Genomic DNA, 15277 nt, shown 5'->3' with positions numbered 1-15277 from the left:
TTAAAAATTAAATGAGTTGGTTTGGGTAAAAGGTTTTAACTAAATGAGTCAGAATGAGTCATTTGAAATTCCATCCTTTTATTTCGGGTCAAAATGGGTCGACAAGTTCAAAATGGGTCGATGTGGGTTAGTGTCCTAAGGAAATGTGACAGGTTTCTGATCGGAACGGGTTTTCGTACAAGATAGGTTTCGGATCAGAACGGGTTTCAGATCGGAACGGGTTCGGTTCAGGTTTCAATCCAACACGAGTTTTCACCTGTGACAGGTTGGGTTTTGGTCGATTTCGGACTCGTTTTTGCTCGTTTTTTCTGTTTCCTTTTTGTTCGGTTTGAATTCTTTTAGTTTTGTTTTGATTGTTTTTTTCGATTTTGATTGATGTAGTCCGGTTTTGGCTTTTTGTTTCATTTTCGTCGATTTTTCGGTTTCGGTTCGAAGCTCGGTGGATTTTTTTTAAGGGAACGAGAACAACGTAGGAAACATTTTAGTGTTTTTACTTTTTTTGTTTATGATTTATATTTTGAGTTATAATTTTTTTTTTGAATATTTTTTAAGAGTTTTTTTTATCTTAATAGAACACCCCTAAAAAAATTCAAAAAAAAAAATCATAAATTAAATTATAAATAAAAAACAAAAAATCTAGAAAACTAAAATGTTTCCGTCGTTATTCTCGTTCACAAAAAAAAAAAAACTCGAAACCCGGTTTGATCCTAACCTATTCCGACCCAAACCAAAACAACCCTTTTTAATTGACTCGTTTTAACCCAAAATCATTCTGATCCAAACTCGTTTTGACCCATGATTCATTTCAACTCATGACTCGTTCGACCCAACCCAACCCAACCCATTTGCCACCCCTAATACAAACTGATAAAGCAAGTTTGATGTATGGATAAAAAAAGTCAATATTACCCCTCAAACTAAGACCGCTAATATATGTAGAGACTAAAGCTGCTTCACCCAAAAACCACAAGAACTCAATTAGGTCATTTTACGTTTGAGGGACTCAATGCGCGCTCGCCCTTTGACCACACAGGCAAAAGTCTGAAAGTTTAAACTTGACTAACATAACTATAGGTTTTAACTCAATTAAATACTTGTGTAAGTTATAAGAGAAATTAGTCTTTCGATCAAAGTACAAGTATTATGCTTAACTATAATTATTTATATATATTTTTTAATATATTTTCTCTCTTTCTCTTAAGCCATACAATACTTTCTTGTCTCTGACACATCAATATCTCTGGTACATGTCTATATCTTTCTTTCTTATTTACCTAAAACAACACACTAACACAACCACTAACCGCCACCTAACATGTACACCTCAGTGACCCCCCATCGCCATATGCCACCCCCAACACCTTCAAACACCACCGACTGCAAACCTTATTCTCTTTTGCGCCAAAAAAATGCAGGGTTTCTTGATGGAGTGTTCAAGGGATATTTATATACATATATAAATTCAAATTCTTACAAATAAAACAGTTAAATAATAAATATCATACGACCGAACATCATTGCATTGTAGCAGGTATAGTCTATTGATAAAAAACGTGATTCAGTGTATCAACTCCATAATAGTCAAGAGATCTTTCAACTCGATTTATATTCCGTTAAAAGAACATGTATTTCCCTTACAAGATTAAATCATATATCTTTCAATGTCCCATTTAAGAAAAATAGAAAAAATTAGATTTTTATCTAATGTCAATTAAAAACCGAATTCATAATTTATGACCTTGCAAAACAAAATTAGAAAACTAGATCAATACTTTCAATTCATTGAAATTTCACACTAATTTATTAAAACCCAACCCGTAATCAGATCATACATATTTCAATCCCGCCAAACCAACCGATTTTCTTAGGTTAGACGATTCAGTTGGTTTTAAATCTTCTTCAAGGTAATAAACATAAACTTAGCATTTTAAAAAGTGTTACTACAATTTAGCATTTTAAATCTTCTTCAAGGTAATAAACATAAACTTTCATTTTCATTTTCATTTTCAATTTCAATAGAAAAAGATAAGCACACAGCAAATAAAGGCAGAAGAGACACGTGAGACGGTGCTAGCATGAGCATGACGTGCGTAGGAGCTTATCGTACGCACACCCACCCACTTTCTTCAGAAAAAGAAAACAAACGGTGTTTACATTAGCTAGCGATGAAGAGAAAGAAGAGAGATAAATACGGGCGGGTGGGTCATGGATCCGGGTGAAACCCATTTAAACAAAATCAATCAATCAGTCAGTCGCAGGGTTCGTGTGAGTGTAATATGATAACAAATCATAATAATATGGAGAACAAGATTACATCGAGTAGTGGTCTTCACCCCCATATCTTTACTTCTTCTATATACCATTACCATTACCATTACTCCTCACCCCCAAATACCCAAACCCTAATTTCACCTTATTATAACTATAAAATCCCCAATTATTATTCACTTTCTCTTTCTCTATTTCTTCTTCATTCATCTTACGCTACCTCTCTCGTTATCTCACAACTTTGCTTCTTTACATCCATCACTTTCGGTCTTTGTTATCGGGTAATTACTTGATTCCAGCTTTCGATTGTTGTTGTGTGGTCTCCGATCGGGTTAATGTGTGCATCCCTCACTTGGGGTCGCTTCAATTTGGGGATTTGTTGTGTGGTGTTTGTGGATTTGAAGTTTATGTGTGTCCATTGCTGTTGATTGATGTTCTGATTGTTTTAGCGGGAGTTTTTTTATTTGATTATTATTATTTGGTTATAATTTGCTAAACCCGGGAGGGGTTTGTTTGTTTGTTTGTTAAAGTTTATATCAAGTGTGACATATAGCTCTAGGTTTTATGTAATGTGTAATTGTTTTTTGTTTTTGTTTTGTGTGTAAAGTTTGGGAATTGATTTTCACTGCGTGCCACGGGTGAACGGTTGTGTTTTTTAAATGTGGCTAGATTTGATTATAATGCTGTTGGTTGATGTTCTGATTGTTTGATTGTTTTAGCGGGAATTGTTTATTTGATTACTATTAACATTATTATACGATTGATATCGTTTGATTATAATTTGCTAAATCCGGGAGGGGTTTGTTTGTTTGTTAAAGTTTATATCAAGTGTAACATATAGCTCAAGGTTTTATCTAACGTGTAATTGTTTTTTTTTTTGTTTTGGAATTGAGTTTCACTGCGTATCGTGTTTTTTAAATGTGGCTAGATTTGATTATATTGCTGTTGGTTGGTGTTCTGATTGTTTTAGTGGGAATTGTGTATTAGATTGTAGTTTGCTAAATCCGGGAGCAGCCTCTCTTTCCAGTGGGATAGAGGTTTGGTTTGCCTTTTCGGATAGCTCTGTTATGAGTGAGATTATAAAGGGATATGTTTGATTGTTTGTTTGTTTGTTTGTTATAGTTTATATCAAGTGTGACATATAGCTCAAGGTTTTATCCAATGTGTAATTGTTTTATTTTTCCGTGTATAAAGTTTTGGAATTGATTTTCACTGCGTGTCACGGGTGAATGCATATGGCTAGATTTTGTTTATATGATTTGGGTACTGTGGTAATAATGTCTTATAACTAACTGGTTGATGTTTGATATTGTTACGCGCGAATGTTTGCCTTTGTTATGGGGTACCCGCGTTATGTGGCTTAACGGTGGGTTTTTTTTTTGAATGATGGTTCTATTGAGTAAGTTACTTAATGATCAGTATGCTGTAATTGTGTTTGAATTTTGGTTAATGTGGGTTACTTTCTGATAAATAGTCTGATCTTAAATTTTTTATTCTTTTGTGTTAGATGGGCAATGGGTATAAATTTATGGTAATATACATTAATTTTTTTGTGTTTTAACGGTTAACATGGATAGAAATGATAACTCGCATAGACACAAGGCTTCCGCGTGCGCAGGCCCAGGGTTGTTGGGCCGACTTGGGCCTGATGTACGCATCTGTATTCATTTCGGATCTTCACTACTCACAAGTTATAGCAGAATATAAACGCTTACTTTATATAATGAATTGAACACTTTATAATCAGCTAATTGTATACTCTGTCTATCTATGAAAAAGATTGTTTACTTGGTTTTGTCTATTGTTGATTTGTGCAACGTATGTATCTGATTTTTGTTCTTTTAAAGTAACTAGTATTGAATGAGTATGATGCCTTGATGCTTATTGTTCAATATTCTATTCAGGGGCATTTCACATTCCAACTTACTGCATTATTGGGTTTCCATGTGGTGATTTTCGCCAGTTTCTATTTGTTGGCTGAAACGGGAGCAAAATGGATGAGCTTGGAGGTGCTCGGGTTGATAACATTGTGAATACCTTCAGAAAAAAGAGGACACAAACTTGCAGAAGGCCTAAACCCGAGGTTCAAGCATTACCTGAAAATCATGATCATGCATCTCAATCATCAACACCACCTTCAGATGATGCTGGAAAGATATCAAGCGATGAGAATGCGGTTGATGCTAATCCTAAAAGGAAAGTATTTAATCTTAATCAATGTGCTACTAAAACAGAAGGTGAAATCTCGCTTAAGAGCAATGGAGGCTTGATGGATGCAAATGAAGGTGGAAATGATAACAAGTTAAAAAAAGTCAAACTTAAGGTTGGTGGCGTGACTCGGACTATTCAACCCAAGACCAGTTCTGGAGCTTCAAAGAACTCGGAATCTTTCGATTCCTCTCGTTCTCGGCCAAAGTTAGTAAATGTATGTTTTACTTTCTCTATTTGTTAACTAGAAATTACTTTCGCTTAAACATAACATTTTCTTAATTCTATATCTTTAGGTAATCATGAATGTGTTATTTTAGTTTGAGTTGACCCTTTTGTTTACTTCGGTTAGAGGTGTACAAATCGGGTTGTGCGCCCAAACTGGGCCAGGTCAACAAAAGTCAAAATCAGGTTTTTTTTTGCCAAACCGGTTTCAATACCGGTTCAGGTTCCCGAACTGCTTGTTTTGTGCACCTCTTAACTGCTTTGAAGATATTATTCATGATTAGGATGATATTATACGAAAAAAGATTTATGTTTTGTGGATCACTTAATGGCATCAACACTCGGAATGAACTATAGGGACATACATTATTGATTATTTATATTTTTCTTTCAAAATTTAATTACTGTCATTAATGCTCTCTACTTTTTTAATTAATTTTTGCATTAATTAAATCTGATAATGATTTTTAGGACAATTCCGATGAGGACAATTCTCCTGCCCTAGGTAAAAAGATCGGGTTACAAGGCATTCCGTGGAAGGCTTTCTCAGGGGGCGGTATTATTCTCGGGAGAAACGACGCTTCAATGGGCAAGAATTCAGCAGGAAAGCAAGGGGAGAAATCAGATCGGGCCAGGAAGAGCAAATGGGTACCAAAAAAACGTGTCTTGGATGGTGATTTCATTGAAGAAGAAGAAGATGATGAGATCCGGTATCTTGAAAAACTGAAAACCGTAAGGGTGGCTGCTGCTGCGAGTAGAGATTACGATGATGAGTCGGGTAAGAAACACAGGAGTCTTTCTAGGGTTTCTAGGGAAGATCTGGGTCTGTTAAATTCGGGTGATGCAGATTATGTGGAGGAAGATTTGGGATCTGATCATGAAACCGAAGGAAATAAAGGAAAGAAACTGTGGAAGGTATATCCCGATTCTCCAAATGAAATTAAAAGGGAAACAACTCTTACTTCACGCCAACGGGCCCTACTTTCTGGTAGGGATTCTGCATCTGCTGGCACTCAAATTGAGTTTCCAAATGGATTGCCACCTGCCCCCCCTCGAAGTAAGTTTTTTCCCCAAATCTCGTAGATGGTTTTAGAAAATGTCTATTATTCATAATGTGGTTGTGGAGTTTGCCCTAAAATTGATTATTAAAATGTACAGAGCAAAAAGAGAAGCTTACAGAAGTGGAGCAGCAACTGAAGAAAGCTGAGGCTGCTGAAAAGCGCAGGATTCAGAATGAGAAAGCAGCTCGGGAATCAGAGGTTTGACTTGCTTTGACCAACTTCTTAAAAATTTTAAATGTTGCTTTTTTTAACATTACATATTGAAATTGTTTAGGCTGAAGCAATCAGGAAGATACTTGGTCAAGATTCAAGCAGGAAGAAACGAGAAGACAAGCTCAAGAAGCGCCAAGAAGAGTTGGCACAGGTATGTGTCACCCTCTGATTCTTGATAGTTTGTTTAGGGTGCTACTATATGTACACGATCTAACATTATCATATGGGTTGATGGAGCTGTATGACAGATGAAAAATGGTCATACGGGGCCCTTATGACAGACGAAAAGTGGTCATATGGGCCATATGACTATGTAGTGGTGTGTGACTTATCTGTCAGTAAGACACATCATACAGCCCGTATGATTTGAACGGACAACAACTCATACGGGCTACGATCCGTATAAAATATAAACATTATGGTGTGTATGATGTGTTGTATTTCACATCAGACAACGCTGTATGGCAAATTTTCGTATGTCATATGGCCTGTATGAAACGCCAGTAGTTTGCAGTTAGTACAATAGTTTTTAGAACCGGACTGGACAACGAAAAGTGGTCATATGGGCCATATGACTATGTAGTGGTCATATGGCCTGTATGAAACGCCAGTGGTATGCAGTTAGTACAATAGCATTTAGAACCGGACCGGACAACGAAGCCGTCTTACCGCTTCACTGGTTGGACCAGATTCAATGTCCGGTTACGTCATAAATAATATAGAAATTAAAACTATATCTTATACAAAACAAATTATAAAAATACTTTATGTATTGGTGTGAATTTGCAAGTTTTATAAAATATTCGGACTTAAATAAAATGTGATTCACAAAGTGAGATTTTGAAAGGAAAAAGTGAAAAAAACAGAACAAAAAGTTGGAAACGTAGTCCAACCACCCGATCCAGTTCAACCAATTCACTGGTCTGATGCTTGACCGGCTGGTTCCAATGGGAAATGGCTAAATATGCTTAACCGGGACGGTTTCATGCTCATTTCATGCTGTATGCCAGTGGTGTTTCTCTAGCTCTTCTCTTTTTTAAAAGAAAATTGTATTGTTTTAAACTTAAAATAGATTTGTAAAATTACACTCTGGTTCTTGCTATTTATGTGGGAATCAAACTAATGCTGTATTTTTCGTTTTATCAGGAAAAGGCTGCCAATGCAAAAGTGCTAGCACCCAGCACTATTCGAACTGTTATCGGGCCAACTGGAACTACTGTTGCATTTGCTGAAGACATCGGCCTGCCTAAGATTTTTGAGCCCAAACCAACCGGGTAAGCATAACACTGCTATTATTAAAGTGTTTTAAACAGACTGTTTGCTCACTCGTTTCCTGACTTTTATATGGATTTAATGCAGCTACCCCCCTCCAAGGGAAAAATGCGCTGGACCATCTTGTACGAACCCGTACAAGTACAGGGACTCGAAAACGAATTTACCTCTTTGTAGCCTCCAATGCTACAAAGCAGTTAATGCTAGTAAGCAGCCTTGAAGGTATATTTGATGCCGCCAGTGTTGGTAGGTAGGAGAGAACCATAGTTAGTTTTGTCTTTTGAGATTTTATCATATTAAATGGAATTTGCATTGTTACTGTATTGAAAAGGCAGTGGCTTTTTGGATTTTTTTGGTTTTGGATTTTGATTGGTGTTTGATCCGTGATCGCTGTGGGTTTGTTGCATAATCAATCATTGTGTCGGGTTGGGGGAGTTAGCTGGTTGAATTGTGCAACCCGAACACGACTCGTAACTTATTCATGTTGGGTCATGTTGGATCCACTTATAATCGCGTTGTGTTCGGGTTGGCATGTTTAATATTTTTATTTACAATATTTACAAATATGAGTAATATTGAATGAATTAATAATAAGCAAATGGTACTTCCAACACTCAAATGAAACGAGGTGTTTGGGATTCCTTATTTTTGCCTCTTATGGCTTTTTTAAAAAGTTAAAAAGGTGTTTGGGTTTGTTTAATATGTGAGAGGAAAAGCTCTATAAGTCATAAGGTTGTAATTTATGGCTTTTTCGTAAGTAAGGAGGTAATTATAAGGAATCCCAAACACCCCGTTGGTAACTTGTGTTCTTTTAATTGTTTAATGAACTTGGCTTTTGTATTTAGTTTGAGATTAGGTGAAGCAAATGCAAATGATGAAGGGATTACTACTTTAGAACTGGTTAATGAAGTGTTTTTTTTTTTTTGAAAGAATGACCACTTCAGAACATAGGAATGGTAAATAAACTTTTTGATAATTAGGGGTTAATGACTTTTAAGAGAACAATAATCACCACCTTTAAAAATTAATAGTTAAAAAAAGGGAAGGTTAAAATATAAAAACTAAATTTTAAACTTAAGATATGCTGCAAAAGTTCTCCGTCCTCCTCCGATGCCAATCGCCAGCCGAGCTTTGTGAGTCCCCCTCCGTCCTGTTGAAAAATGCCCGCACGGGTATTAGGATGGAATGTGGGGCATTTCTGGTTATTGGAGTTTCGTTCTTCGGTTTGTGAAAGAAATTGCAAAATGTGTAAATATTATAGTGATGCTGCTTTCTTTAGTTTTAAATTAGTATGTGATTTAGAATATTATAACTATATATTGTGAAAAAAAGCCCTCAAGGCATTCCAAGGATATTTTGGTAATTTGATAATTGATACTAAGTTTTGCGCAGTGTGTGTGTTAAGTCCCTTATGTCAGCAGCACCTTGCTGAACTATTTGTTAAATGTATTTGGGTTTGTTTACAAATTGCAAGTCAAAACATACTTTCTAACGTTGTTGACAACAAAGTTCATAGACAACCTTAGTCTTAACTATTGGTCATTGTGTTTTATGGTTTAATGAAAATATTTTCTGCTTTACATATACACATGCATTTGCGTCAAGTGCACATGTGCTAGCTTGTCTTTTTGTTTTTTTTTTTTGTTTTTGTTTTTGATTTTAATAATGCACATGCATCACTTTATTTACCGGTTAAGATGCACCATTATGCAGTTGACTAGCTTATTGAAGATTTGTTGTGCAAAGACATGAACCTAACTAATGACTGACTGTGTTTCAAAATCAATGAAAACAGCATATCTAAATAGGAATACTATGGTTGAAAAAACAAATTTGCCCAGTACAAGGTCAGAGTATGAGCAAAGATTCATCAGTGTGGTTTCAATGTTCAAATTCAACCCTATTGAACTACAAAACAACTTGTTGGCAAATGATAACTTATTACACTAACAAATGACCAAAATATCCCTACAAACCAAGTCAATCTATATTAGATTCGGGTTTTCGGTAGTAATCGAGAATACCCGTTTTTTGCTCACTCCTGGCCCTGGTGCTCGCAAACAGGTCAACTACGCATCAGTTATTTTCAATTATTTTGTTTAAATCTAATGTCTCATTGCATAATGTGAGAATGCAAATGGATATTTGATGAGAAGCTAACATAATAAAACAAATATACATTTCACACTTAATATGCATAAAACATTTGTTGGGTATTTTGTGACTGATGTTTACCAAAACTACTATATAAAGTTTTGCTGCCGAACTAACTACTACCGAAGATCAATTTGGTCTCTATTGAATATTGAAGTACTACTAAAATAATGTTGTTAGATTTATTCAAGTCATATAAAGATACTTTTGCAATTATTATATTAAACCGCAGGCAATCAGACGAGTATAAAAAATATAACAGTTTACGCATACACACATTGACATACACTAATTTCAACTAACTATATTTTGGCTAGAACCTGTTTTGACTAGAAACCACTTGATGCTTTTAATAATGACCAATTTTGACACAAACTCATTTTGTTTAGAACCTATATTGACTCGAATTAAATTGATTTTTTTAAACGAACCGTTTTAACTCAGAGCTTACTGGTACCAACCGAATTCGTGTCGCTATGATCATAAGTTGTATATGTTTTTCAATATGTTAATTTTTTAATTACATGCAATAAGACCATCGCTACCGTATTCCACGTTGACAAGTTAATTTTTTCAATTCAGTTTCGGCATCGTAACGAATTTAACTTCTACCAACTAACTTTCCTTTTTCAAAAACTTTATGCAAGTTGGAAACATTTGGGTTAAAGATGCACAAACCAAGTATTTTCAGGAACTGGAACCTGGCAGAAACCGGCTTCGGGTATGGTCAACACAAGTCAAAAATGGGTTAGGTAGGAACCGGTTCCGCGTATATTCGGGTATTTGGCCGGGTTTTACGGGTAGGGTAGGGTCGGGTTTTGACCGAGTACTTTTGGTCCGGGAAGAAATTCTATACCCACTCGCGGGTCGGGTACAGGTAGGAACTGGTTCCGGGTCGTAGAGGTGCACAAAAAACCAAAACCCGGAACTGGAGCCCATAAAACCCGGAAACAGATTTTTTTATACCCTGGGTTTTAATACCCGACCCTACCCGTAGGGTACGTATAGGGTATGCATTTCAATACTAAAACCCAGACCCGATGTACATGGTAATACCCGAAAACCCGAACCGGTTCCATACCCGGAACTGAGTTTTTCCAATACCCAAAACCAAGTATTTCAAATACCCGATCTGTACCCGAAAAATACCCCTAAAAAGTGCAATCTCTTAAAAAATCCAATATGTACACGAAAAATACCTAAAAAAAGCCTGAAAAAACCCGAAAATAGAGTTTTTTCAATACCCGAAAATGAGGTATTCAAATACCCGGTTTTAGAATTTCCGGTTCTATACCAACCGAACCGGATGCATAGGGTATGTTTTTAGAGACAATACCCGGACCCAAATCCGACCCGGGTATTACCGATACCTGATTTTTTAGTATCCGGTAATACCCGAACCTGTTTCCATACATGGAATTGGGTATTTGAAAGACCCGATTAATGCACCTCTACCAGGTATTTTGTGCACCTCTAATTTGGATCGTTGAGTAAGACCCGGCCCAAGTTAATATACGGGTTCGTATGGGCCTAATTGTAAACACGAGTGTTTGTAGTGTGTCGATGAAGATATCGTTAACTCGTAATTGAACTCAGATCGCATGTCTGTTTTCTGTTAGAAACCAAACACATCCAAATCGCAATTTTTCAAACCCTCCGATCGATCTCTAATAATCTCTTGCCTTCATTCAGGTAATAATAATATTATTATTAATAATAATATCTAATCTAGGGTTTCATATTCATATTAGGCCTGTCAACTGTTTGAAATTGAATAACATAATATTCACCTGATTACGTAACGTACTGTATTATATGCTGCTTACTTTGTAAAATAACCTAACGTATATCCTTTGCTTTGATTGCTAATGATCTGTTATCTTACAATTTGGGCAAAATATGGTGAGATCTCGTTATTCAGTTATTAGAATCTAGGTTTGATTATCTGTTATGCTGATTAATTGATTATCGACTTATTTATCGTGTAAACGAGCTAGCTCCATCTCGGCTCGTTTTCGCCTACGAGAGATTACGCTTGAGCTCAGCTTGTTTCGAGCTCTTTTCTGAAGCTCGAGCTCGGCTCAATTTATATGTGTTTTTTTATTATTTTTGTATATTTTGAGATATATCTTAACAAGCCTAAACTTGGCTCGAGCTTGTTAAGGAATTAAAACAGAGTTTAAACTTAAAAATACACTAGTCTCGTTAAGGCTCGACGAGACTAAATGATCTTCTCATACAAGGCTCTGGCTTGATAACTAAACCAGCTTTGTTTATGGCTTACGAGAGATTGCGCTCGAGCTCAGCTTGTTTCGAGCTCTTTTTCTAAAGCTCGAGATCGGCTCATTTATTATTAATTAATTAATTAATATGCGTTTTTAGTTATTTTTGTATATTTTGAGATATACCTTAACAAGCCTAAGCGCTCTGCTCGAGCTCGTGTGCAGTACCTTAAACGAGCCAAAACTCAGGTCGAGCTCTTTAAGGAGTTAAAACTTAAAAATTAACTAGGCTCGTTAAGGCTCGACGAGCCTAAAGATCTTCACATAGAAGGCTCTGGCTCGATAAGTAAACTATCTTTATTTAAGGCTTGGCTCGTTTCGAGCTTTGTATCGATCCATCTCGAGTAGCTCGCGAGCGGCTTGGCTTGTTTGCACCCTTGCTATTGGGAATTTTGTTAACTTATGGTTTTAGGTGTGGATTGAGATCTTTATTTTGTGCAGGTTGTGCATTGAATTACTGTGATAGTCTTTGTGAGGTTGAATTTGAAAAGGTGTGATGGCGCGTATTAAACCGCAAGCTTTGTTACAGCAAAGCAAAAAGAAGAAAGCACCTAGAAGTGTCAGTGTTTCTACAATTGCATTGTACAGTGTAGTTGCTGTTGTTATGGTGTTTTTCCTCTTTGCTACGTACAGACACTGGTCTCAAAGGTTTGTTGATACGGTTTGCGTATAAATATTGCAAAAAACTAGGTCTTTGTCGTATGTATAGTTGTATACAATAAGTGCTTAACTGATGAGTGACGTGTATGCTACTTTTAGGTCGATAATTTTGACAGAGGAAGGAACATCAAACTTTCAGGTACACGTGTCGGTTCATTCTGTTGTTTTCTTTTGCTTAATGACATTTATTTCGTGTTAATTGTTAAATATGGGAAAGTAGCGTTGTAAGTTTATAACATCTATATGAGTAAAGCAATTTGGTGATATGTTGTTCTACTAGTTATATAGCCGAAATTCGTTTCATTAATCTGCCACAGGTTGAAGAGGAGTTTCAAGAGTCAAAGAAATCTGACGTTCCTAGATACGCGGTAAGTTTTAGTATCTTTGTTTTTTTATTTAAAGCATTACAGTTTATATCTATTTGGCTTTTATTCATCTTAATTGTCGTGGTTTTGATACTTTAGTATCTTGTTGTCTATCGTTGTTTGTTTTGACATGCTTTTGTATCCAGGATTTTAATACCTCTAAAGGTTTGATTACTGTGGAGCTTTACAAGGAAGGTTCACCTGAAATTGTGGATGAATTTATTGAAGCCTGGTGAGTATTGTTATTATGTTAATACCTTATATTGCTTCTTATAGACACTAGTGAGTACTTTAAAGTTTAAATCTTTGCATTGAAATGTTTGTTTTTGTGCTCTAAAAATGAATTTTTGATGAACGTTATAAATGAATATTTAAATGGCAAATTTTTAGTTTACAGTAAAAAATCTTTTGACATAACTTGATAAGATATATTCATTGATTCAATTTGAACATCAATAATATCTTTCTTGGTTCTAAAAAATTGCGCCTAAAGAGTGAGGCTGTTGGAAAAACGCCTCAGGGTCTTGAGGTGATGCTTAATGTTCTTGTGGGCCAAAATCTGGTAAAATAAAAAAATAGGTCTCGAGGATGCTGATATGTAAAAACGATCGAAATGAAGAGGACACTATGAATGGTTTACTTGATTAAGAGGTTAATATGTAAAAGAGATGAGAGAGAAGCAACTTTTGGTTGTACATATAGCTTATTTGGTTGTTGGTAGAGCAGTGCCTTGGCTTTCGGGACCTAAACTTCTTTATTGCCAAGATAACTTTAACGCTTGTTATATCGTTAGTACATATATTCAATGATAGTTTTAAGATTACTGATAACTTTAAATATTGTTATAAAAATCAGTTGATAATTGAACATTACCCAATACGACACAATATTTGCAATACTCAACTTTTTATTTGAATTCTTGTGAAAAGGAATACAATTAAAGCCTAATTGACCCTAGCATATTTAACTCAACAATTAAAATAACTGCTAATAAAGTTACCTTGTCATTTATGTAAACATGCAATTCTCAGTGCTATGCAACCATATTTTTCTTCAGCTTTAGGGTCTGAACTGAAATTTCAGAACTGTAAGTCTGTAACCGTGCTATTGACAAATTGATTAACAGAAGATGTTTATTAGTATGTGAAGCTGTTATATATATATATATATATCATATATTCAACGATTTAATAGTTTAAACATCATTTACAACTTTTAGTATGATTATAAAACATCTGTTGATGATTGAGCATTAGCTTAAAGAGTTGACGCGTATTAGGTTAAAAAAATGACGTTTTGTTAACTTATTTTTTGCAGCCAGAAGGGACACTTTAAAGGGATGCTATTTCAACATGTAGTGAAACATTTTGTAATCCAAGGAGGTGACTCTGACAATCAAGCAGTTATAGAGGACTGGACTTCTAGAGAGAAGCACTACAATCAGCTTGACAAAGGGTTTATTTTCAAAAATATAATTTAGTCAGTAGCATTTCTTATTATTTATATGCTTATTTTTTCCATCCAGATTAAAGCATGAAGCGTTTCTGCTTGGTACATCAAATACGAAACATGAAAAAGAAGGATTTGATATTTTCATTACAACAGCACCAATTCCAGATCTAAATGCGAAGCTTAATGTATTTGGACACGTTATCAAGGGAGAAGATATTGTTCAGGTAAATTTTAATATTTTGGTTTATCATGTTTATTCATTTTATAAGTTAAAAATGCATATAAATAATGCGCCTTATCTAGGAAATCGAGGAGGTGGACACAGATGAACATTATAGACCTAAATCTCGAATAGGGATAATTGACGTGACGCTGAAACAGAAGATTTAAGGCTTTTGGTTTATTTGCATGTCGTATACCTGAAAAGTGTTTTTTGAATTTGTTTTTATGTGGGAGACAGCGCTGAGAGTTAGCCGGTTGTTGTTTTGGTTGTGCAACCAATGGACATAATTGTGTATGTGTTTGTTCTGCACACAATGTAGAACTTATGGAAAGTAGGTTTAATTAGAGTTTTTAGGTCATACAATTGCCTTGATATTTGTCATTAGTTTCATATTTTATTGTTGTTTTGGATGATGATACTAACTTGGTGGCTGTTTTCTATTGTTTTTAGCTTTTCTAGTACCGAATTTTAGAACAGAAACCCACTCTTGATGTTTCATAGGATCAACCCATGCTCGTATTTTAATGTTTTTTTTTTCTTCTCAAAATGACACTCGGGCGCATATTTCTCTCGTTTGCGTGTATTTAATTTGTAATTTCGAGTTTAAGTCCTCCACATCTTCCGGGATAGATGAAAGATTTGCCTTCATCTCACCCTCCTTGAACTAGAAGTGGTGAATCCAAAAATAAAATAAAATCATACGGGTGTCATGTCTCCTACAATGCTTCAACACCCTCGTCTAATGGTATATATTACAAAGAGTAAAGTGTCATTTTCGTTCTTGTGGTTTGACAAACACTGTGAATTTAGTCCAATTTTTTAAAATTTTTTTTCTTATAGACCATCTACATTTTCAAATTCTTGCCAATTACATCCAAATTACTACCCGTTAAA

At 35.3% G+C, this 15277-nt stretch overlaps 2 protein-coding genes across 4 annotated transcripts; both read left to right on the top strand.

Annotated features, from left to right (window-relative positions):
- Positions 1-2360: 2360 nt before the first annotated feature.
- Positions 2361-7547, top strand: LOC143534663 (uncharacterized). Of its 3 annotated transcripts, XM_077029099.1 has the most exons (8): positions 2361-2549; positions 4173-4693; positions 5173-5479; positions 5549-5758; positions 5860-5960; positions 6037-6126; positions 7122-7249; positions 7335-7547. In XM_077029099.1, the coding sequence occupies exons 2-8, from the start codon at positions 4262-4264 to the stop codon at positions 7465-7467; spliced, it is 1401 nt and encodes a 466-aa protein (XP_076885214.1). In that variant the 5' UTR covers positions 2361-2549; positions 4173-4261; the 3' UTR covers positions 7468-7547. The 3 variants fall into 3 exon arrangements, with proteins under 3 accessions (XP_076885214.1, XP_076885212.1, XP_076885213.1); XM_077029097.1 differs by having other exon boundaries at positions 5173-5758; XM_077029098.1 differs by lacking the exon at positions 2361-2549 and having other exon boundaries at positions 3673-4693; positions 5173-5758.
- Positions 7548-10917: 3370 nt separating this feature from the next.
- LOC143534662 (peptidyl-prolyl cis-trans isomerase CYP21-4-like) lies at positions 10918-14822 on the top strand. Its single transcript, XM_077029096.1, has 8 exons — positions 10918-11093; positions 12125-12331; positions 12443-12482; positions 12661-12711; positions 12855-12940; positions 14026-14163; positions 14234-14384; positions 14464-14822. The coding sequence occupies exons 2-8, from the start codon at positions 12180-12182 to the stop codon at positions 14548-14550; spliced, it is 705 nt and encodes a 234-aa protein (XP_076885211.1). The 5' UTR covers positions 10918-11093; positions 12125-12179; the 3' UTR covers positions 14551-14822.
- The last annotated feature ends 455 nt before the right edge of the window (positions 14823-15277 follow it).

Source organism: Bidens hawaiensis, unplaced genomic scaffold, assembly GCF_021521415.1.
Source record: "Bidens hawaiensis isolate Kalapana, Puna unplaced genomic scaffold, B.hawaiensis_p1.1 tig00010256_1, whole genome shotgun sequence".
Taxonomy (NCBI): Eukaryota; Viridiplantae; Streptophyta; class Magnoliopsida; order Asterales; family Asteraceae; genus Bidens; species Bidens hawaiensis.
This window is presented reverse-complemented; position numbering and strand designations above follow the sequence as displayed.

Bases quoted from the DNA above. Each gene is read 5' to 3' on its own strand.
- LOC143534663 (XM_077029097.1), top strand. From the start codon at position 4,262: ATGGATGAGCTTGGAGGTGCTCGGGTTGATAACATTGTGAATACCTTC. The intron at 5,961-6,036 runs GTTTGACTTGCT...GAAATTGTTTAG, and splicing joins AAGCAGCTCGGGAATCAGAG to GCTGAAGCAATCAGGAAGAT. The intron at 7,250-7,334 runs GTAAGCATAACA...GATTTAATGCAG, and splicing joins TTTGAGCCCAAACCAACCGG to CTACCCCCCTCCAAGGGAAA.
- LOC143534662 (XM_077029096.1), top strand. From the start codon at position 12,180: ATGGCGCGTATTAAACCGCAAGCTTTGTTACAGCAAAGCAAAAAGAAG. The intron at 12,712-12,854 runs GTAAGTTTTAGT...TTTTGTATCCAG, and splicing joins CTGACGTTCCTAGATACGCG to GATTTTAATACCTCTAAAGG. The intron at 12,941-14,025 runs GTGAGTATTGTT...TATTTTTTGCAG, and splicing joins GATGAATTTATTGAAGCCTG to CCAGAAGGGACACTTTAAAG.